General features: G+C 43.1%; 1 protein-coding gene across 3 annotated transcripts in view; it reads right to left on the bottom strand.

The window, feature by feature from the left end:
• KCNJ3 (potassium inwardly rectifying channel subfamily J member 3) overlaps window positions 1–17496 on the bottom strand; it is a 167238-nt gene extending 149742 nt beyond the window's left edge. Inside the window, exons 1-2 of one of the 3 annotated variants that reach the window (XM_044978490.1) lie at window positions 16451–17496; window positions 2117–2333 (exon numbers count right to left, since the gene is read on the bottom strand). In XM_044978490.1, coding sequence (XP_044834425.1) covers window positions 2117–2333; window positions 16451–17137 — 904 coding nt within the window. In that variant the 5' untranslated portion in view covers window positions 17138–17496. The remainder of the gene's footprint in view (window positions 1–2116; window positions 2334–16450) is intronic. The other 2 variants (XM_044978492.1, XM_044978491.1) reach the window with 2 other exon arrangements.
• Window positions 17497–24190: the final 6694 nt, after the last annotated feature.

The following is a 24190-nucleotide window of genomic DNA, read 5'->3' as shown; positions in this document are numbered from 1 at the left end:
AGAGATTTAGAGGGGTAAGCCCTTTTCAAGGTCTGTGTGTGGGCAAATCCTGCCTCCCATCCCAAAAAAACTCAGAAGACAGTCTGAGTGGGAAATCTGTTTTTCCCAGGTAGGTGACAATCTGGTCCTTAGAGAAGATCAGAACTGGTATGCTTAAAAATGTTACAGGACAGTTTTAAAAATGAAAACTTGTTTAATTTTTATCTTGTAATATATTTTTGGGAAGGGATAGTAGGAAGGAAAAGAAGGAAAAAACTGGAGAAGGATTTTTTTTTAATGTAAAAGGCAAGAGAGAAACTTTATAATTTTCACTTAATCTAGTGGAAACACAATTTATTGTTCAATCCAGGAACATGTGGTAAATCCCTATAAGTAATATGTTTGGCACCAGAAACTAGACCAGACTGCCTTTTTATTTCAGTTCTTTATTTGTATCACTTCTTCTATCCTTTCTTCTCTATAGACCAGATTCACAGTAAAAACTGTCCACAGTGCTGATGCCAAATGTATTTTGTATGAAATCGGCCCTCCCTTTTTTCTTTCTTAGTTCCTCTTACAGTACCATCCTTTTCCCATTTAATTTCTCAAAGCCTGCTTTCCCTGCTGCATTCTGCTGTTTCTTCTCCATTCTCAAACTCTAATAGTCTAATTCTGCTTCATCTCTAACCAGTTAATTCAAGAATTGGGTTGCTTTCTCTCTGAGCGTCTCCTCTTCTATTTTCTGTTCACATTCTCTCTATTGTACTCTAAGCTCTTTCATTTTTTTCATGCTTTATCCATATATATTATTTTTCACTTTGTTTATCCCACTTTTGACTACTTCTATAAATCTCGCTCCTGATCCTGCAAATTCATGTGAGTTAGGATTTCAGAATAAGATCCTACTCCCAGCAGCTTATTTTTGATAACATGAAGACCATTTTAAGACTAGAATATTTACAAACATTGAATTAAAAAGGGGGTGAAAACATAGCCAAAGCAAGTTTAAAAATTCCAATGATTATTTGCAGAATTCTTTTCCCAATATCACCAATCTCTAATAAATAGCATATGCATAGTAGTTCTGTTTATATAGACAATCCGGGTCTCAGTCCTTAAGATTTTACACAAGCAAAACACTCACTAACATTAGCAGGAGTTTTAGTTGAATAAGGACAGAGGAGCTACTTCTGCTCTCACTGACTTCAGTGGAAGCTGTACTGAATTTATTCAAGGACTGCGAGCTTAGGCCCTCTGGCTTCTATCCTGCCACATGCTCATTGACTCTTGTCCACATGCTCATGGCCCTATATTATCCAATATTCCATCCTCAAAAAAATGGTATTTTTTGGAACCGAAGAAGGTGTATTCAAATTACAGTAGTGCTGACAATGTTCAGAATTAAAACAGTATGTTTGGATTAAAAATACAGTTAGTGCCATAAATTCTTCATAAAATATACTCCTTTGTTTATGCACACAGTGCACTTTTCTCCTTTAGAAGGAATCTAATATCAAAAGTTTCTCTTTATTTTAAACATTTTCCCCTATTACATTTGGGTAATACAAAAATATTTAAAAACAAAAATATGAACTGAAAAAAATAGTAAATAGAATATTTTCCTAAATGTATTATCTCTAAATATTCTCCCATTGAAGTCATGCTTATTAGCATGCACACAAGCCTACTGGTGAGTCTGTCCACTAGTAACTCCAACACAATCATGCATGTACCTTGCAGCAAGCATAAAATACATTATTCTACAGTAAAGACTGCAATGAGAGCAGACCTGCATGCATCTGTCATTTATTTTCTACATTCCAAAAGACCTTATACAGGCACAACTGAGCAGCTGAATCAAATTCTACAGATATTTACTGTTATTTTATTAGCTTACCAACCCTCTTGGGCATGCAGATGCATATTAAAACATACGTTTTCGTTTTCAAAACAATCGCTCAAATAATATGTAGTTCATCTGAAAATAGGTGTATAGTAACCTTATATGCATTAATGACATTCTACTACAATAGAGTAAAAGCCATTGTAAAAATCTATTTCACCTTTGGAAAAAGCAACACAATTATAAACTATATACAAACATATGTTTTGCTGGGTTGTTGGTTTTTTTACTCACCAGTTGTTTCCACAATGCCCTCTAGGATGACGACAATCTCAAACTGTTCAGTTTGCATGCTTCGCTGAGAGAGGTCATAGAAGGGGCTTTTGGCATCAATCACATGGCAGATTGTAAGTGGGGAAACAAGAAAAAGTTGATCTGCCCCTGTGCTAAAACCTACATCCAGTTCAAGTTGATCGAGGGGGAGGAACTCGCCCTCAGGTGTCTGCCGAGACTAGACAAGCATGCAGAAAAAAAGAGAAAAAATCACCGCTAGTACAGCAATTTTCGAGACACCCTGACAGCAATTCACATCATTGCCAACACTTTGCACTATCAATCATCCGAGACAAAATCCAAACAAATCATTATGCAGCTATGTTATAGAAAACCAGGCAGAAACCCAATGTTGTTCATACGGAACATGCATGAATTATTTATGATATACATCTTACTATAATTACAGCTCACTAACTCATGAGCTTTGGAAAAATGCCTGGCCCCAAAATGTCTGTTAACACAAATTACAGAAGTGGGTGTACATCAGTGGTGGTTTTGCCACCAGGACACCTGGGGCACTGCCACACTGAAAAGTTAGGAAATAAAATCAGAGTAAAATAAATGTGCCTTTAATCCAATTCTGCAGCTCATTCACAGCCTTCATTTTACAGAACGCTCAGTCAAAAGAAGTATTCATGCAGGGGCAGCTCCTCCCATAGCTCAGGCTAGAGTGTAAATGTGCATGTTTGACTAGGGGGCCCCAGAGAAAAGCAGCAAGAGTTCATTGAAAAGCCACAAAAACAGCTGAAAGGAAATTTTAAAAGTACCCTTAATTAGAGCCCTGCTACTATCAGGCAAGTGGTTGCAATCAAGTCCATGGGACTATTCACATGTAAGGGACTACTCCCTGAGACTCAGGGTGGCAGATTCAGGCCATTAATGAGTATCTGTGCAGCCAGAGAGTGTTACACTGCCCCTCCTACAAGTTTAACCTACTGCCACTGGTGTATATATGTTAAAATGTAATATAAAACCACTGCATGCTACAGAATGTATCGAGAAGACCAAAGAGTCACAAGGCCACATATAGCCCTTCTATTATAATAAACTTATTACATAAATCTACTGCATTTAAATGTAGATGGGCTGCTCCATGAAATGCAGGTGTATGGAAGCTGATTGACAATGCTTATGGCAGTGTAAAAGTGAGTAGAAAACATATTTTAAAGTATTCCCTCTCTACTACATACTCAGTGTGCATAACTGCATAATCACAGAGTAGAGAGTGGTGTTTGTTGTTGTAGTTAATGGTTGTCAACTTCTTTCCTATAAACTGTATTTAAAAAAATCTCATAACAAATCTGTAAAAATATTCTGAGCTGAATGCTGAAGTTCAAAGTCTCAGCTCAAATAAACCTTGTTTAAAAAAATCTGCATATTTAATTTAAACTTTGCAGGTCATTATTATTTCAGCACCTGAACTAGCAACTGTATAATCTCAAATGCACTAGCTAGGCCTGCCACCAAAACACCACACTCACACTGCCCTTCACAACGCAGTCGTGGAGCCCAGTTCTATTGCATGCAAGGAGTATGGAGTCCTCTTTCCTTGTCTCATGCAGCATAACCATGGCAGTTCTGCAGTATTAGGAACTACTGTGTCTCTTAAGAAGCTGGGTAAATTTCACCATATCTAAATGTACACTGGTAATAATAAGTTGCAAATAAAGCCTGTAGGGTTTATTATTATATGATGTATAGAGTCTCAGGGCACTTCTACACTGCTCTGCAGTTCAGACTACCGTGGCCTGAATAGCAGTGTACACCAAAGTGCTACACTCAAAGTCCCTCGTGGATGTCGCAGGTGTGAGTGAAAAGGTTCCTAGTTCACATTAATGTAATACAGTTTGAAGAGGATTACATTAATATGAACTAGGAACCTTTTCGTTTGCGCCAGCAGCATCCACACAAGGGAGTTACAGTGCAGCACTTTGGTGCGCATTGCTGTTCATAGCCCCGTAGTTCAAACTGCATGGCAATACTGACAAGCCCTTCAATTTTTCTCTAAGCTTTGTTTTATATTTAAAATATATCACAAGACTAACACAAACAGCTAAAACTGCCTTTTATCAAAAACAGGTCATATGTCCTCCTTCATGTTATTCTTTTGCATGATTCTGTTTGTTAGTGAACAAGGGAAACAGGATGCAAGCTTTCTAGGTTTAATGTCAAGTCATTATGAAAGCTATTTGGTAGGTAGCAGAATTGGAATATCAAAGACAATTCTGCAGATCAAGCTTCAAATGGAATCTATTTTCAAGCAGTTTGGAAAAATTCACAGATTTCAAAATGTTGATGACAACTGCCACTTTTTTTTTCTCCATTTTTGATCATCTTAATCTACCTGTATAAGGCAGCAACATTGGTTAAAAAACGTAAACCTTCTGAGTTTTACACTTTAAAAAAAAGGTCATTTTATCGCTGTAACTATAAAGATAAGAAATATCATTCCAGTGCTGTGAAAGACACTTTTTAATCTGATTTAATTTAACCTCTTGCTTTATAGGCTACGTTGCGTGTCTAGAACTAGGCTGTATTGTGTGTCTATTATTCAAATGTACGTATTTCAAAATTTAGGGGAGATTGTTTTTCTTTCAGTTACAGTAAGCTTAGGTATTGTAGCAATCATTGGTTAAAATACTGCAGACCAGAATGTGATTTTCCACTTTGTTTATTTTGTCCATTTGACAGTATTTTGCGTACAGTCAGTTTTACTGTTTCATGTGTGATCAGGCCCTAGTCCTACAATGGGCTCTGCATGGACACAGCGCTCCTCTTGTGCAAAGGCAGGTCTGGAGCATTAGCTTGTCAGTTTTCTTTCTGTTTGTAAAAATTATTTACTCTGCAACAGAGGATGGGAGGGAAAATGTTTTGGGTTTTTTGTGGGTTTTTTTTTTTAAATAGGAAAATGTGATGGTAACAACCACAAAAATTAGCAGAGGGATTCAAGGGCAGGTATAGAATCAGAAACCACTTTTAACACATTTATTAAAATTTGACTAGATTTCAAGTTTATGGTACTTATTTAAGGTTTGTTCTGGAAAACCTTTTCCCCAGGTGATGAGTCCTTACTCACATAAGTAGTCCCTTGGCCTTACTTCCATGAGTAAGAACTCATGTGGCTACTCATATTTATAAAATTTAAATTTAAGCAAGACCGGAACACATTTAGATTAGAAATACAGTGTACAGTTTTAAAAGAGAGTATAATTAACTATTGGAACAACTTATCAAGGGCTGTGTTAGATTTTTTGTCACTGGACATTTGACAATCAAGATTTTTTTCTACGAGATATGCTCTAGTTCAAACAGGAATAATTCAGGGAAGTCCTAACACCAGTGTCATACAAGAGGTCAGACTAGATGATCACAATGGTCCCTTCTAGCCTTATAATATATGAAGGAATCTTCCATTTTATTTCCAGTTAGTTTTAACCTCATAAATTACCAAGTTATAAAGAGAAAATTATCCTACCTTCAATAACTAAATATAACAACTTTATATACTTAATTGTATCAAGTGACTCAGGCAATAAACTGAGTGAAATGCAAATGATTTGTTAATATAGCCATGATCTCGCAAAAAAATTAAAGCTTTATATAATTTTTGGATTACTAATTTACATATGATGTATAATAACAAAGGACACTTTGCAATTCTGTTACCATATATCACCCTCCTTCTTCTCTTCCTATTGACTCAATACACCTCCTTTCCTGCTGCTCTGCCATATTTTTCCCTTCTTCTCACCCACCTCCTGCTGTTGCTCTGATTCTTTATTTCCTTTTCTTAGTGCTCTGACTATGCTGACTAGCACAGATCACTGTAGCCTTTGCTGGTAACCACAGCTTATTGTTGACTTTACCTTACAAAACAGAGAAGTTATTTTCTCCAAGTAAAAGTGAACTACCGGTAAGTCAAAAACTGGCACATCTGCCAATACCAACTTTTGATATAAGTGACCAAAATGAAGTTTCTGGTTTAAAGTAATATTGTAATACTTTTTTAAACTATTCATTGCTGATGTAGGCCAGATCTTGCATGCTACTTTACTAACATGGATACTCTTATTTAAATCAAGGGGATTACACACACTGATAGTTACATTCTTAAATGTTGGCAAGATCCAGCTTGTATTATTTCCTCTAATTATGTCTTTTGTTGTTATAATTCAGAAGGCATCTGTAATTAATTATACTTAGACTGTAAACATTTACAAAAATAAAACTGTATCTGCATATATTTAAAGTGTGTGTATGTGGATTGTAGTGTTGATGGTATTATAGTCAACATAGCAGTGAATTACAAAATCTGACCAATTATGGTACCAGAGGAAGTCATACTGGTTGCCTTGAGAGAAAGATCCAGCTTTTAAGCAGCAGAGGAATCTGCTCTGGCAGCTGTACATTAAAAGCCTCTGAAACCCAAAGACTCTTCCAGATAGGCAGCAGAACAGAGGGTCAGAAAAGGGAAATTGGGAGGGGGGGGAAGAGACACAAATGAGGAATTCTCTATGAATTGTCAGGGTTAACCAAAATGGGAGCAGTGGAAGAGCAAGAACCATGAAAGCCACAGGTCCAGCCCTCTGAAGCATCCGGTTTAATTTTTAAATGATAGTGCTATAATTCCATTTTGAGATTGGATACTCATGTTTTTACACAATAGTTTATATCATCATCAGAACCCCTCAGTAAAATGTTTGTTCTGTGATGTAATTGCCTGTTTATTATTATGGTCCTCTCTCAGGATTTGGTCCTATACATTTTAAAATGATACCAAAAATCCCAAAGCCAGTCTCTAAGAAAATCGTATTTCAGATTCACATGTAATCACAGGTTATATTTTATAGCCCTGAAGTTTTAGCTGTGAAATATGGGGGTGGGGTGAGACAATCCCAAGAGATTTTATTAAAACAGGATTCCAATACGACAATGAATTTAAATCCATTGTAGATAGGAGTGACGAAGCTGCCTCTGCCATCACATCCTACCACAAAACAATGAGCTTTATGTAAATATATCAAATCAAACATCTAAAACGCATCTGTACAAATATCCTTGTCTGTGCTTCTTAAAGGAACACTATTTTTGCCAAAAACATACAGGTGGGCCACTGAACATTTTTGGAAGGGAACTGTTTTTGTTAGCAGTCTTGTGGTCACTTCAATAATGTAAAAAAGCAATGCAACTGAATACAGTCTTGTACTTAACTTGGTGACATGGTTACAATGCAATGGCATATAAATCAATAGCTGCCAAAATTGGTGCTGCTCCACTGTGTTTTGTATGCACTTTGAATAGCTGAAAATACTTTGCATACAACCATGAACTTCAGTTTATAAGCAACACAACCTGCCTTAAACACTTAAGGTTGGGCATGGAGCTACACAAAACTCAAAAGTCGTGGATGAGGGACTGTGGGGGAGGAGAGGACGGGTGCATGCTGCAGAAAGTCTGGGGGATGTTAAGGTAGCTAAGATGGGTGCTGAAGGCTGTAGGGCAGTGGTTCTTAAACTTTTGTACTGGTGATTCCTTTCAAATAGCAAGCCTCTGAGTACAACCTCCCCTTATAAATTAAAAACACGTTTTTATATATTTAACACCATTAAAAATGCTGGAGGCAAAGCGGGGTTTGGGGTGGAGGCTGACAGCTTGTGACCCCCCCATAACAACCTTTTGAACCCACCCCCAGTTTGAGAACGCCTGCTGTAGGGGATAGTTGGTTGCTGTATGGAGCTGTCTGAGGTAAAGCTGGGCTTTTCCCCTCACCTTCTGCCACTGCCTAAACCCTCCCAGTGGCATCTCCCCCTGGATCCAGTATGGGAAGCCAGGAAGAGAGTAGGTATGGAGGCCTCCTGGCTGCCTGCTTGGCAGGTTATACAGCAGCCCTTGGTGGCCAGTAGCAGCAAATCCTATAACCCTGATGGACACAGGCAATCTCAGCTGAGCTAGATCACAACAAGGGGCAGCTGAATGAGAGTGCAGTATTGCCACCTTCTACATTTTATCATGACTAGCGATTCGGGGGTGTTCACTTACCTCTCTCAGAAAAAAATAATGAAAGGCTGACATTGACAATTTATTAATTTTCATAAATATTCAAAATGGCCACCATCTCCTATTACTGCCATTGAGGCTGAAGCCAGCAAGATGGCCATTTCCCTACAGTCCAGATGCATGTGGTGTTCAGTGAGGCTGTCCTTAATAAAGGCTATGGGCAGGGGGAGCAGGGGGGAAGAGAAGGATGCAAATTTTGCAGAGGGAATTGGGAGAGGAGGGAGGTTGAAGGGGTTGCAGAGAACAGTGAGGGGTGGGAGATGGAGGTATCAGATGGCAGCTCTCCCAGCCTGGTGGTAGCAGTGGAAAAGGGGAGTCCTCCCAAAGCAGCCAGGGGAATACAGTGTTGCTCGGGATCCAGACAGAGAAATCCTGGGGGGCAGCAAGGCAACAAGGGGAAGAGCTGAAGAAGTGGTGCTGCTGGGTCCAGAGAAGAAGAGAAGCTCCAGGGGGCATCAAGGCAGAAGGGAGTCAAGACATTAAAAGGAAATGTCTGGAAGTTGCCACAGCTTAGGGGTGAGGCGATGGTAAGTGGAATCTCCATCTGAGCAGCCGGGAAGAGGCATGCATTTTGTGTGCATTAAAGGTTTACTTTTCAAGCTGAAACTATCACACACACATACCCAGAAGAGTTGAAGGGAATTAAAAAGTCACAAGACAGACTAAAAAACATGGTTTAATGATGTTTCTAAAAATCTCATGATTTGTGGGGCAAATCTCATGAGGTTTTAAGCTCTGCTTCGTGATTTTTTATCTTAAGAGGGTTCAGCTCAGGATTTTTGATTTACTGAGATTTCCAGGATATTCTCAGTATTCTCCAATGCATGATACTTAGTAGTCTTGCAAACCTCTTGATTCTTTACTGCATTATATGTACATCCCAAATAAGGAGTAGTATGTAATAGCACCAACCCATGAATAGAATCAGGAGCATCCCGGTTGTACTAGAAGTGAGGAGCAATTTGTTGCACCCTTTCAATATATAAAATGCACCCTCCTCCCAAGTGGTCGACCAACTCGGTAGGCTGAAAGAGCAAGAGGCATGGTTCCACATATTCCCTGTCCCTCCTCAGCCACTTGTCCTAATGGATCAGCAGGTGGTCAATGGAAATAAAATCATGATTTAAAAAAAATAATTTAAAACTTGACTTTTAAAACATTTGAAATAATGATTTTTTATTTAAATTGATTATATTTAAATCAGATTTTATTTCCATGTTTCTAGTTCTTTACCTTCTTACCACTTTAAACTGCTAATGCAGATGTTTTGTGGTTGTTTAATTAGTTTCCGAACTGTGTATAGTGTTAGTAGAATTTCATTAGTCTTCATAGTAAATGTTAGTGGAATTTCAGATTTACATGGAGGTTTTTTTTTTTTACTAATAGGCTTCACACTTAAAATCCTTAGTGAAAAAGAAAAGTCCAAGATTTCAATGCTGCCCTTATTATGAGCAAAACAAATTCAGACACAAAACAAATAAGTGAAAAGTCCGTGTTATATCTGCCACTTTCTGATATATTTAACTTCCACAAGTCAAGAAGGCTGAAATACTTAGACCAGGCTATATTTCTCTATCAAGATTTGCAATTTGAAGTCAATGTGCTCCTAAGTCACTTAGGTGGTTTGGAAAATCCCACCCTCAGCTCCCTAAATATGGGTTTAGGATCCTAATTTTAGGCTATTTTTGAAAATGTTGGCCTATGTGCATAAAAAAAGTTCACCGATAATTGATAATATATTGAAAGTCTAAATCGCTTTTCATTGTTAATGCTGAAGCTCTTTCATTCTGACATGACAATATTTTATGCTACAAAGACTGGTTTTAATAAAAATGCAGTTTTAACAGCTACTGCTGCAAACATTTTTGCACATGCTTAAACTTTAAGCACATTATGAATCCAACTGAAGTATTCAGAGGAATAAAGTTACCTATCTACTAACATGTTTCCAGGATCAGAGCCTTAATTTGTATTTTTAAAAACCCAACATTCATAATCTAGTTCACTATAAATTTTAATATGATGTTACAATGATCTTTTTAAATTTGCTTGACGAAGCCTGAGGCTAATTAATTATTAATAATAAAGTCTTCTATAGTAGTGCCTTAAGAATGAACTAAGAATGGAGCCCCATTAGGCTAGACACTCTACAACAGGGGTGGGCAAACTTTTTGGGCCGAGGGCCACATCTGGGTGGGGAAATTGTATGCAGGGCCGGGGCGGGGGTTGGGGTGCAAGAGGGAGTATGGGATGTGGGAGGGGGTGTGGTGTGCAGGAAGGGGCTCAGGGCAAGGGATTGGGGCAGAGGAGGGGTGCAGGGCATATGAGGGAGCTCGGAAGGGGGTTGGCGTGCAGGAGGGGTGCCGAGTGCGAGAGGGGGCTCAGGGCAGGGGGTAGGGGTGCAGGAGGGGTGGGAGGTGCAGGCAGAGGGCTTAGGACAGGGAGTTGGGGGCAGGAGGGGTTCGGGCTCCGGCCCGTGCCACTTACCTAAAGCGGCTCTGGGGTGGCAGCGGTGCGAACCGGGACCAGGGTAGGCTCCCTGCACGCCTGCCCTGGCCCCACGCTGCACCGTTCCGGAAAGCGCTGTGGCCCCTGGGGGAAGCGGGGGTGGAGGGCTCTGCATGCGCTGCCCTTGCCACGCCTCCAGGTACCTCCCCCAAAGCTCCCATTGGCCATGGTTCCCCATTCCCAACCAATGGGAGCTGCGGGAGGCAGTGCCTGGCGGCAAGAGCAACACATGGAGCCCTCTGCCCCCCCGCCCCTGGGGGGCTGCAGAGAAGTGGTGCCGGCCGCTTCTGAGACCGGTGTGGGGCCTGCAGCACCACGGGGGGCAATCCCACGGGCCGGATCCAAAGCCCTGAGGGGCCGGATCCGGCCCATGGGCCGTGGTTTGCCCACCCCTGCTCTACAACAAACAGAGTAGCAGACAATCCCCATTCCAAAGAGCATGCAGGGTAAATAGACAAGACAGACACAGGGTGAGGGAAAGAGTATAACACAAACAAAGTGAACAATGTGATGGTGGCAAACATGTTAGCTCCACAATTTTTTTTCAGGCAGGAGGAGGGGAGAAAGGGGGGTTGGTTTAGTTAAGAGGAATAAGCTAAAATGGAAAGAAAAGTGAAGGGAGAGGGAATATTCAAAGGAAGGAGAGAGACAGAGCAGGAGAGAAGATAAGAAGTGCAGGTGTGGATTGAAGCTGAGGTGAAGCAATTGTGAGGGAGAGGAAGGGAGAGGATTTGAGCAAACAGCCACTCAGCACATGGCAGAGAAAGTCTAGTCAAAGCTCTCTGAGCTAAGAGGTGAAAACATTATCTAAAAGTTGTTCCGTGGGTGTCCAGATCATGATATGAAATGAAATCACTCTACCCTGCATACGATGTTCATCACTGTGCTCCCCTTGGTACCTGAACTAGGGTCAGGATACCCTTAATGTTACACTACAAAATCTTTACATTTCACAGCTGTGATATAATCCATTATTCCACAGGAGGTCCTACCAAAGTCAAGGTGCTACTCAATCTGAACAAGAGTATAAGAGTCTGGTCCCTACATTATTTTAAACAATAGGATTGTAGTTTGCAAGTGATCTCAAATGAACTTTATGATGATGGGCAGAGTTAACCAGAGAAGGCTGGGAAATATATATTTATATATTTAAGGCAGAGGAAAGGGAGTGGGGAGAGAAAGGAGTCAACAGAAATGACATGTTTTTCACTTTTGTCAAAATTCTTCAAAATCGTTAGGATTTTGTTAAAAAAAAAACTCAAAACCAAACATTTTCCAGAACTTTTAGTTTTCGAGTTTTTTGGTTTTTCAGCAAAAAACAAAAAGATTTCAAAAACTTACATTTTCGTGAATAATTCTAATTTGTTGAAAAAGCCATTTTCCATCAAATGAGCATCTTAACAGAAGGTTTTCTTAAAACCAGCTGTAGAGATAACTTTGAAATTCCAATCTTATGACTGTGTCTTGGAATAAAACAATGTTTCACTAACCTCTAAAATGAATCGCCTGTGTTCCTCAAATAAAGAAAATCCAACATAGGTCTCACAAATCAGAGAAAAATGTTTACCAAGTACTATACTGGAATGGAAAACTTTTTTAAAAGACTATTTACACATTTCAGTACTCTTTGTTAAAGTTTTCCTTTGTCTACAAGATCACTCTCACTGCAGAATTTTTTGTCGAATAATTCTATCTAGGAGCCAAGTTTCATCCAGCATGCTCTGGGCTCAGCTCCCAGAACCTGCGCATGTTGGACGATCCATGGTGAAAAGAGATTCACAAACTTTTCAGAGTATACCCTTCAGAGCTAGTTGGGGTCAGTGTACATAGCTTCTAGCCATTTTCTGCCCCTAACTTACCCTTCTCCTTTAGCTCACTCCACACACACATCCCCATCCTCACAGAGAGCTCTCCACCAGGTCTGAAAAATTGAGGAAGGACATATTTCCACAAAACCACCTCATCCTTCCACAGTCAGGGATACATGTGTGTGGGAAGAGCACTCTCTATGCATGTCAGCTCTGGGACACAATCCTGTCCAAAGTTACCATAATGCACAAACTCTCATACTGTTACTGTTTGTGTGGCACAGTATGCATGAACATTCTACAGTACAATTTTTAATATAATGCCTTTAATTGTAGCCTGGTTTTATGTGATTTTATTTCTACATATTACGATGCATTTGGTGTTTTATTTAAATTGATACTAATACAAGTTTCTTCACAGAAATATTTACATTCAACAAATTTGCACAATAAATCTCACTCATGGACTGGCTCACTCTTCTAAACCAAGCATAAAAAGTGACTATGGACTCTTGCACTCACATTGGTAATATCTGCTAAGCTTTGTGGAATCATGGCAAGTTCTAAAAGCAGCTTCAGCTTTTATAATCCTTTACAGGGACATGCCAAAATTACTCAAAGGGAGAACTTTTTAATTCATAGACCAGCATTGTTATTGAAATGTACCTCAGGGCTAAATGCCTTACAATAATTAATTTAAATATAAGGTTGGGCTAAGATCAGTAGTCTGACCTCTAATTGGACAGTAGAGCCTAATAATGTAAAGCAGTTCCATGGTTTATTTTGGTGCCCTCTAAAGACTAGATGAACACCACCAACCTGGTTATTTCACACATAATTTATTTTAGTAATTTAAAGTACTGATAATAGAAAACAATCCCCTTTAACCAGATATGGAAAATATATAACTAATGTCTGATTTAATTATCAAAAATATCTAAAATAGCTGCCAACGGGGGAAGTTAGAGTACCTCCCTTAAGTATTTCAATTTTGATCTATGGAAATTATCCTGGCAAGGTAATAAAGAAGCAACTTCAATTTCTTTAAATTTTTCTATCCTATGATGCATATGAGAAATTCACTGAAGTTGAGGACAATGTGTGGAGGTTAGACTTTTCCATGAATTAGTATGTAACTATGGACCTGGTTCTCCAAATACTACAGAAAATAGAGAATAATCTCATTTCGAAATGTTTGTTCAGGTCCAAATGCCACAATCCTGCCACTGAATCCATGTAGTGAGACACTTACACTGGTGCTCATCTGGCTAGGCAGTGTGCATCGTTGATGGGTCCAGGAGCAACGGGGACACCCCCACAAGTGGGGGGGAGAGGGAAAGATCTGAAGCAGGAGCAGCTGGGGCACAGCTCCTGCACTTCCCCAGGTTCTCCCTCCCCATAGCATGTGTGTATGGGAGAGGGGGAAAGTGCTGCTGCTTCTCCTTTCCCACTCCCATTCCCTGTGCTGTGGGGCAGGGGGAGGGGCCTGTCCTGCCTACTACTGCTGCTGCCATTGGACATAGAGGGTGGGGATGGGCCAGCTGATTATCTCTCCCCTACAGGGCAGCAAGAAGGTGGAGGCTGTGTCTGTTTGGTGCTTGGGAGCAGCCATGTTGGGCTCTTTTCCAGGCCCACCCTTGTCTAGTGAGCTAGATTTCTTATGATGCCAGGAAAAATCTGATTGCCAAGTTTTCTTCAGGCTCTGGAAGGGATTTTTTCCAATAAGACAAAACTGTCAAATTTCTATGTGGGATTTTTCACCTTCCAGCCATAATCCTGGAGGTCCAGATTTAGGGTTTAAATAACATCTGTCATGACTTTAAAAGTTTCTAGTACAGTTGGTGGGCTCAAAAGCGTCCAAGGTGAGGTCCATGTAACCCAAGGGGATGCTTCAGCAAGGACCCCAAGAATAGCATTGCACAATGAGGGGGTACGCTCCCATGTCTCACGCACCGTGAGGTCCCCTCATCTCTTCTACCTCCTGCATGGAGGAGGGGGAAACAGGTTGGGACGCTGGCTTCCAGCCAGGGTTCCCTCACTTCCACTCTCATGTCTGCCAAGCTGGAGCCATTGATGAACAGTTGAAACCTGCTCTAGAATAGCCCTGCCAGGTAATTTACAAAGTTTTAATAAAGTTGCAGCCTCTGCATTTAACCATACTGTGGCATATATGCTTCACTGTTTGGAAATCAATGGGACTCTGCCAACACTTTTCAAATTGCAGGATTGGGGCCTTAGTTAAAACCATGGAACTGCCATGATTTTAAAAAGGACTTCCACAGGGGTAACAGAGCAGAATTTGGCTGGGGGGGGAGAGGGGAGGAGAATATCTTAACCTTTGTTACCAATAAACCTGGAGAATATTTAAAAAAAATAATTTTCAATATTTTAGGGTAGTGAATATCCATTTTCTAGAGGATGAGGATTGACTAGTCAGATTCTAGTCAATTTCATTTGCAGACTACTATAATCTAGGGGCTTCATCCAAAGCCCATTGAAGTCAATGGGAGTTTCTCCCATTGACTTCAATGGATTTTAGATCAAGCTCTATAAAAATACTGAAATGTCTGAGCTGCAAACACTTCAGGTGGATATTTTAAAATATGTACTGTTTACCACCGAATTTTTCTTGTAGAATACCATAGAAATATTTAAATTGCTTTTAGGTTTTGGACAAAATTTGACTTGAATCTAAATTTATTTTAGGTCATGTAAGGATGTTAAATTATACTTACAATGTCAGTTAAACGATCAGTTTTCCTTACAAATCATCTATACAATTTTAAAACCCACTATCTTGAGATTAGGCCTCCCATGAAGTTAATGAACTATCTGCACATATCTCCATGACTAGTCCTCAATATTATTCAAAAAAAGATACACTAGAAAATTGACAAAACAAAAACAAAAGTTAAAACAATAACCAGAGATTCTGAATGGAGATTGCTTTCTTTAAAAATAGACCCGGTTTACTTAACAGCTCAAAATGTAGACTATATAATGTTAAGGGCAGGAATCTACCTATTCTGTCTATAAAATGCACCCATATTACAGTACTGAATAGACATAGTAAACAAACTGGAAATGTGTTGACAGCAAACTATAGTGTAAAGGGTGCAGAGACCAAAAGGTAAAGGCCAACTGTAGAAAATACACTTGTGCTTCCAAGATACTCCAAAGATTGACGCACAAAGCAGCAAACAAAGAAAATGTTGATTTAAAAAACTGAGCTGGATGGAGGGGAGTTTAAAAGTTAACTATGACTTGGGAATCTAATGCTTTGAAAATGAAGATGAATGAATGAAGATGAATTCTGATAGAGTGGGAATGCAAGTACTCTGGAGAAAGAAGAGGAAGGTGGAAATGGGAGTCCTCAGAAGGAAGGTGATGGAGCTGAGAGTGCTGTAAAGAAAGAGGAGAAAGGAAGGAGAAGCAGAAAAAAGACAATGGAAAAGCTCTGGAGAAAAGAGGAGGAAGGTATTGAAGTCAGAAGTGGTAAGGTGAAGAAATCATCTTGAATGCTGTCTGGAAGAGGTGGGAAAGTAGAAGGGGAGCTGACAGTGGTCTGGGGAGAAGGAGGTTGATGAAAGGGGAAGAAAGTCTGAGTGCTTCAAGGAACGGGGAAAGGTGCAGGAAAAGGTGAGAGAATTCTGGGGAGAGGGTGAAGGGTGAAATGTGAGTGCTCTGTGGAGGAAGAGGCAGCATGAGAACTACAGGAAGCAGTGGAATGTGCAGGAGGTGTTAATACAGAGGAGGCAGAAGAGATGGTGTGAAGGTTCTGGAGAGAAGAGGAGAGTGAAGGAGGAGCTGGATGGGCACTGCGAAGGAGACAGCAGCACAAGAGCTGTGCGGAGAGATGAATGGTTCATGAGGCTGTTTGACCACCAAGTAGAGGGCAAGAACAGGACCATGAACTTACTTTAAGTAGCTTGCAGCGGATCTGCGCGGAGACCATGTGGCTGTTGCGAAGGTTGCCTACCCTGAACATAAGGGTAAGTTTGCCGTCCCGCATGGAGATGACAGCATGCTCACTGAACATCAGTGTCTCTGCCCGCTTCTTAGGCTGGGACATCTTGATAAACATGCAGCCAATGAGGAAGGCATCCACAATAGAGCCCAGGATGGACTGGAAGAGGAAGAGGATGATACCCTCAGGGCATTTGTCAGTGATATAGCGGTAGCCATAGCCAATGGTGGCCTCAGTTTCAATAAAGAACAGGAAGGCAGAGGGGAAATTGTAGACATTGGCCACACAGGGAGTGTAGTTATCATCATGAGCTTTGTTCAGATCACCCCGCATGTAGGCGATGAGCCACCACATGGAGGCCATGAAGAGCCAGGCCACAGTGTAAGTGAGAATGAAGATAAAGAGGTTCCAGCGCCACTTGAGGTCCACCAGGGTGGTGAACAGGTCTGACAGGTAGCGGCTTGTCTCGCTGCCCAAGTTGCCATGCTGCACATTGCAACGACCATTCTTGTCCACAAATCGCTGCCTCTTTCTTCTAGGAGCAGCTGCTGCTGCTTGCTGCTGGTGGAAGCCTGAGCCACTGGAAGAGGTGGTCACTACCTGGTAATCGTCCCCAAATTTCCTTCGGAGTGCAGACATAATATGGAGGAGCTAGCCAGAGTCACCAGAAAGGAGGCACCACTAGGCTTGCATAGCACAAGGGGGCGAGGGTCTGCCTCTCCCCTTCACTCTCTACTTTTCTACTCTTCTCTCTCCCTGCCTCTTTCCTTCCCTGTTTCTCTGCCCTTCTGCACTTTTCTGTCTCCCTTCCTCTTTCTGATTCTCTCCTTACCTAATCTTTTCTTTCCCTTCCTGCTTCTCCCCTCGCTCCCCTTTTTTCAGATGCTTCTTCTTTTTCTTTTTGCAACCCCTTACTTTCCAATCGCTCCCTATTTAACAGGCAGAACCTTCCCTTCCCTCCCCACCCCCCTTAAAACCAGGAGCCACACAAAGACATGCAGTCCCGTTTTACCTTTGTGCAGCTCGCTCGCTCTGTATCGCCCTTATTCCACTTCCCTCTGCTGCACCTGTATGTCAGAGGGGGAAAACCGATGTATTCCGAGCAAACTAGCTGCAAAGCCTGCAATGAGAAGGGCAGGTGCTTGCCCCTCTCCTCCCTCTCTTCCTGCTCCTCCACGGCGCTATCCTTTGGCGAGGACCGGGCACAAAGGCATCTCTTCCCAGGCTCAGTGCACCCCTGGTAAGGCGGGGAACGGCAGCGGCAGCCTCCTGACCCCCTGCCCTTCCTAATCCCCCCACCCAGCAAGTCAGTCTCTTTCCAGCCGGGTCTCACTATCGGCTGTTCAGCCGGGCACAAGTCAGGCACATGGGCGGAGAGGCGATCGGCGAGCACCGGGCACCTCAATCCCCGGGAGGAGGCAGCTTCCTAGCTGCGGCTCAGGACTTGCTCCTCTCTCTCCTCAGCCCCGGTTCTGCTGCTTACAGGACGGCTTGAGATACGGGTCCCCCATTATCCCCCGGCGGCGGCTGGTAGCAAGGAGGGACCCCCAGGAGCCCGGCTCGGGCAGCTCAGCAGGCAGGACGCTGCTGGGCTGGCAGCTTCTCCCCTCCCTCTGCACACCGTGGGGCGGAGGTTACAGCCTGTCGGTTGCTCCCGTTCAGGTTTTTAGCTGGAACGGGAATTATGCTCCACGGGTTTTTTCCTCCTCATGCTAGCGGGCGGCGCGATTCGCGGCGTGGCGAGGCAGCGGCAGCGGCAGCAGCCCGGGGGTGTGCGCGCGGCGGCGCGTGCGGGGAGCGGCGGAGCTCGGCTAGCCCCGCCTGCCCCTGCCCCTGCCCCTGCCTGCTCTGCACCTCCGCTGCTCCTCACTTGGCTCTGCAGTGCCGGGCAGCACCGGCGCCCCCAGAGCAACGGGCTCCCCCCAGCGGCTTCCAAGCCCGCCTCCCGCAGAGCAGGCAAACGGGCTGCGGCTTACGGCTCGCGGATCACTGGCTCGGAAGCCGACAAATTGCTGCGATTGTGGCACATCATCAACAGCAGAGGCAGCGCTCGGTGCAAATGAGTTGTTCGCCGCCTAATGCAGAACATATGAGAGAGTCGCCACGTGATCTTGCCCACACGTGAGGGGCCCAAAGACCCTCACAGGACCGCAGTGGTGCGCCAGGCTCCCCAGCAATATGTTCCCTCCCCGCTCTATACACCGCCCTCCTCCTCAAATAGTCCCTAACTCTCCTTCCTCTCAAACCCTCCCTCTTCGCCGCCTCGCACCCCAGAGCTGCTCCTTTCCCTCGGGTTCCTCACACGCCTCCCTCCAGCCCAGCCCCTTTCCCCAAACACCCCTTGCTGTGCCCCAAGCCTCTCAGATCTCCCTCCACTGCCTACCCCTTGTTCTCCTATCCGTCTCCCCACAGTCCTCCCTCTACCCTCCCCTTCATAACCCGCCTCCCACTCTCCCTTCCATCTAAATACCGCCGCCTCCCTAACGCTCCTCCTCACAGTCCCCCTCAGCCAAAGCAACCCCCCACCATGCGCCCGTCCCTCCAGTTCCTCGCCAAGGTCCTCCCAGTCCCACCTCGCCTCTCCCAGGTTTCAGCTTCCCTCTCCTACCAGTCTTGTATCCCACCCCTGGATGAACTAGGAGGTCACCAAATGAAATTAAAAGGAAGCAGGTTTAGAAGAAACAAAAGGAAGTATTTTTCACACAATGCACAATCAACCTGTGGAACTCTTTGCCAGAGGATGTTGTGAAGGCCAAGACTATAAGAGGGTTCAAAAAACAACTAGATAAATTCATGGAGGTTGGGTCCATCAATGGCTGTTAGGGATGGTGTCCCTAGCCTCTGTTTGCCAGAAGCTGGGAATAGACGGCAGGGGATGGATCACTTGATGATTACCTGTTCTGTTCATTTCCTCTGGGGTACCTGGCATTGGCCACTGTCGGAAGACAGGATACTGGGCTAGAATGGCCCTTTGGTCTGACCTAGTAGAGGCATTTTTATGTTCTTTTCATACGCATGGGGCTGTGCATGGGCCAGCTCCCCTTCTTTCCCTCCTGGGGGTGGCGGGGAGGGGAGTACAGGAGTGCCTGGGGCTGGTGCAGTCTCCTCTCTGTGATCTAGTCTAGCTCAGTCTCCTGGCTGGCTCCTCTGCTCTGATCTAGCAGGATTGGCTTGGGGAGGGGGGTTAGGAGGCCTTTCAGCTGCCCAGGAAGGAGGCAAAACAACCCCTAGAGCAGGGATACTCAGACTGAGGTTCTGGAACTGCAAGTGGATCTTTAATGTGTCTCCTGCAGCTCTTTATGGCACATGATATTAAAACACTGTGTGGTTGAATATATAGTACAGTAGTGAAGGAAACAATGAATTCACAAGACTGGGACTCTTTCTGGTAATGTTGATTGCTAATTTGGTTCCTGAATCACTAAGGTCTGTGTATCACTGCCTTAGCGGCAGGAGGGTGCATTCCACTGAGCCCAAAGGTTCAACAGTTGATGGGCAACAAGCACCCCCATGCTGCAGCACCCAACAGTGAATTTTCCCAGCCTCCATGCCCCCCATGAAAGGTCAGGGGATGGAGAGCAATACCCCCCCCCAAACTTTATGCTCATGCAATCACCTGGTCAATATACTCACAGCACAGAGATGGGACACCATGGAGCTTTTTTACTTTTCTAATAAAAAGCTGATGTTGTTGGGCTCCAGAGCTAACACTATGGATTGGGATTGGACTGATCAGACACTTGGTATTCTAAGGACCCATCTAGTTCAGTTGAACCTTTTCAGCATGAGGGCCAAGTACTGTCAGGGGGCGTGGGTAACCACTGCCTGGTTACGGTTGCATTGAAAGAAACAGCAAAGAGTCCTGTGGCACCTTATAGACTAACAGACTTATATATACCTGCCCCTGGAAATTTCCACTACATGCATCCGACAAAGTGGGTATTCACCCACGAAAGCTCCAATACATCTGTTAGTCTGTAAGGTGCCACAGGACTCTTTGCTGCTTTTACAGATCCAGACTAACACGGCTACCCCTCTGATACTTGAAAGAAACAGTTACAGCAGCAGTTTGCTCTGACATTTTTATTTTTTACAACTTAATAGCTGGTTGCTTAAAGTTTAAACGTGTGTGGAGGTGGCAATAAAATAATTTCCTGGGTTATTTCCTTTAAAAAAAATACCCTCTTTGTGTTTAAAAAAAGCACTCATAAAATTTCCTATTGATGAACTTTTACCAGTGTCGCTATTTTTTGCCCTGCCATAACTTTTTGAGGGAATCCCATTAACCCCTCACATTTTACACAGCTGTCCCTTCGTGCACCTACTAGTGCCCACAGCCGTTCGTTTCCTTTCTTTGGCTCCCCCTCGCCCTTATTCTCCATAACACCTTTCTTTAGGGAGGCTGAGGGAGAGCCTGGTATGCGCTGGCTGCTGCTGGTCTTCCAGGCCGTGCGCCTGCTTCCCTGCCTGCAGCTGTGATCAGCACGCTGCCTGCGGACCCAGGGGCCACTCAGGGATCTGCCCCGGGGGAGCTGTCACTAGATTGAGGGGGAGCACGGCTAGCAGGCCACTGGTGCCCCAACTGAAAAGTCCTTTAGGCTCCTGGGTCGACGGGCGGGTGGCGGCCCGGACCCAGCGACGCTTCGCCGCTGCAGCGCAGCCGCCGCTGCTCTTCCACGCCCCCTGCTGGCGGAGCTCCGCCCGCGTCCGGAACGTCAGTGGCCCGGGGAGCTCGCCTACAGCGGGTGCCGCAGGTTGAGCGGCAGCGGGAGCAGCAGCCATAGCCGGAGACCCTGGCTTCCTCAGGCTGCATTAGCAGCAGCCCTCCCTGGAGCCTAGAGGGCAGCAGGGTGTCAAGAGCCGTGCTCATCCCGTCCCCAGATCTTTTCCTTCCCCTGCTGGCAGGCAACGGCAGCTTGTCCCCACCCTGCCTCTGAGCCAGGTGTCCTGTGAAGACAGAGAAATCCCCCTCTCTGCCCCCTGGCATGGTGATGGGAGCCTTTACCCCCCGCTGTCACGGTTCATGTCTATTCCTACTATGCAAAGGAGCGGCGAGGGGACAGGCACAGGCTCAGAGGTGAAGCCAGTGTAGTGTCACAATTTGCTTCCCTGGAGCACAACACCCAGCTCAATTATCTTTGGCACACAGGGACCATCTTTTTGTCCCCAGTTTGTACAGCGCCTAGAAGAATGGGGTCCAGGTCCATCATGACTGGGGTTTGTTGTTGCTACCAGTACAAATAAATAGCAGCCGCCGACTTCTGTAGAAGAGCCTACTTTCCCATCCCCCAACAACCTGTGCAGAGACCTCCTGGGTAAATTCTCCTAAGCCTTCTCATGGAGCATGCAGAGGAGGGATATGGAGACCTTCTTTTGTTTAAATATTTTAACATGAGTAAATTTGAGTTTGATTTCTATGTACTCAGAATATTATTATACATTAATTACAGAAATATTAAATAAAACAAACTATCAAAACACAACAGGAAATTAACAAAAACTGCATTAAATTACAGATAAAGTTGATCCAAAATGAAGACAGACAATTACTTAAAGTGAAGAAAAATAAAAATTAAGTCTTCATATCTACATAATTACTAATTTGAAGAACATAGTAAGCACATTTATTTTCAATCAGGATTCCAAGGAGTTATCTGATATAATCACATGTATCTATTTCTTAAAAACATACTTTATTTCTCACCTCGGCTGTCATTTTCAGCATCCTTATAAGCACAGGTTGAAAGATAAAGATGGTTTCCCATATACGTAATGTTACATAGACGAAGGCTATTATGTGGGGAAAAAATCAAATAATATGAATTATTTTAATGTATATAGTTGCTGAGAAAATTGTATATATTCAATGTATTTATGTAGAGATTTAAAAATTAATTTTTTTCTAAAAATTGAGATTATTTTGTAAAATAGTTTTGTTAATGTTAAATATATGTTTATATTGTTTCCTACTAATAACAACAAATATAAGTGATTTCAAAGTATTTTGTTGTCTAGTTTATTGTCTATAGCTATGGCATACTGACTAAAATCATTTTGCCTTTTAATAAGTAAGTGTTCACAGTTAAGGCTGTGAAACATTTTAGCATCCTAAGTGAGGAGGAATGAAGTACTTGGGTAAGTATTGTAACAACTGGTCAGTCTTTTTGGGTAGAAGTCTGTGAAGCACTTTACAATACAGTCATGACAGGATTCTGTGAAGACAGTGTACAGCCCTCATGAAAGTCCATCAAGCAGTGATCGATTAGGCCATCCAGCCCCTGCCACTCCAGATTGTCTCTATATTATTTTTTCCCAATGTTTTGTGTAGTCTACTTGTAAATGTCCCAAGTGATGGGTTTTCCCACTACCTCTGGGACACTGTTCCAAATGTAATTCAGTTCATTGTCAGGATATCTTTCCTAATATTCAGCCTGCATTCTCTCTTTAAGAAATATATTTTCACATTATTCCTAACAACTTTTGCCACCATATATAATTCCCCTTTTGCCTCCTGGCACTGCACTTTTAAAATATTTGCACAATCATATCTCTCCCCCACTTCCTTTAATTACTTCTTAGATAAACTATAAATATTCAGCTGTTTTAATCTGGCCATTATGAGGTCACAAGATTGGCCAGTGCAGGGGGGGACTACTGGGGCGGGGGAGGAGAGAGATGTCTGAATACTACTCCTGGGGGAATTCTGTGCCACTGCACATGTGCAGAATTCATGGCCCCTGCAGATTTCTTTGCTTCCCCACAGAAAAATGACTTCTGATGGGGAAGCAAAGGGAAGCTGGAAACGTGATCATGCACGCCATCGCCATCACTGCAGAAGGTCAATTTGGGCACCCAGAGCAGCCAGTAGAGACATAAATCACCGCCGGTGGCCGGGGGGATCTGGGCAGTTGTGCATGTAAAAGAGAGAGAGACACTTTGTCCCTCTCTCTTGCTATTGTGGCACACTCGGCATGGAGGCGTAGGGCTTTGGGATGTTTCTGAAGAGGTAGGCATGGGGCAGGCTCTGTTCCTTCACGCAGAGCAGAATGTAGCAGCCTGCCTGCTTAGTGAATTGTTCCCATTGGTCTTAGTGAATTGCCTTAGGAGTATAAAACTGCCAGAGTAGTGTAAAGCAGCCTTATTGTAAAGGAAAGTATGGCCTTACAAATGGTTATGGTGCTTTAGTGATTTGAACTGGTCTAAAATTTTAGACTGAAAACATTTCCTATCAAAATGTGCTCCATGAACTGTTTGCTGCTGACCTTTTTGGAGATGGTCAGTAGCCAGTATAAATTGTGAGTTTGAGTCCTCAGTCCTCACTTGCTCTTCAGTTACCTATGATGTAACACTGAGCATATGGCTGCATATATTTGTTGACTAATAACTAGAAGTAAAGACTCAGTACTAGCTACATTACTTTTAGATAGAGAGGGTTTGGTGATTTCCTCCAGTGCTCCCCATTTATTGTATTGTAGTTTAAATAAATTACCAAAATAATTGAAACCAGCTTGATTATACTACGTTATTTTGACAAAAAATGAAGAATTTTAAAATATTGTGCGCAGAATTTTTAGGTGCAGAATTTTTTATTTTTTGGCACGGAATTCCCCCAGAAGTAAAGTACCTATTATAGGACTAGGGAAAAACAGTAGGCCTAAGCCCACCCATTGCTAAGGCCAGGGGTAGGGTGAG

The sequence above is a fragment of the Mauremys mutica genome, chromosome 10 (genome assembly GCF_020497125.1).
Source record: "Mauremys mutica isolate MM-2020 ecotype Southern chromosome 10, ASM2049712v1, whole genome shotgun sequence".
NCBI classification, from domain to species: Eukaryota; Metazoa; Chordata; order Testudines; family Geoemydidae; genus Mauremys; species Mauremys mutica.
Note: the sequence above shows the minus strand (reverse complement) of the source record. Positions and strands in the feature narration are given on the sequence as shown.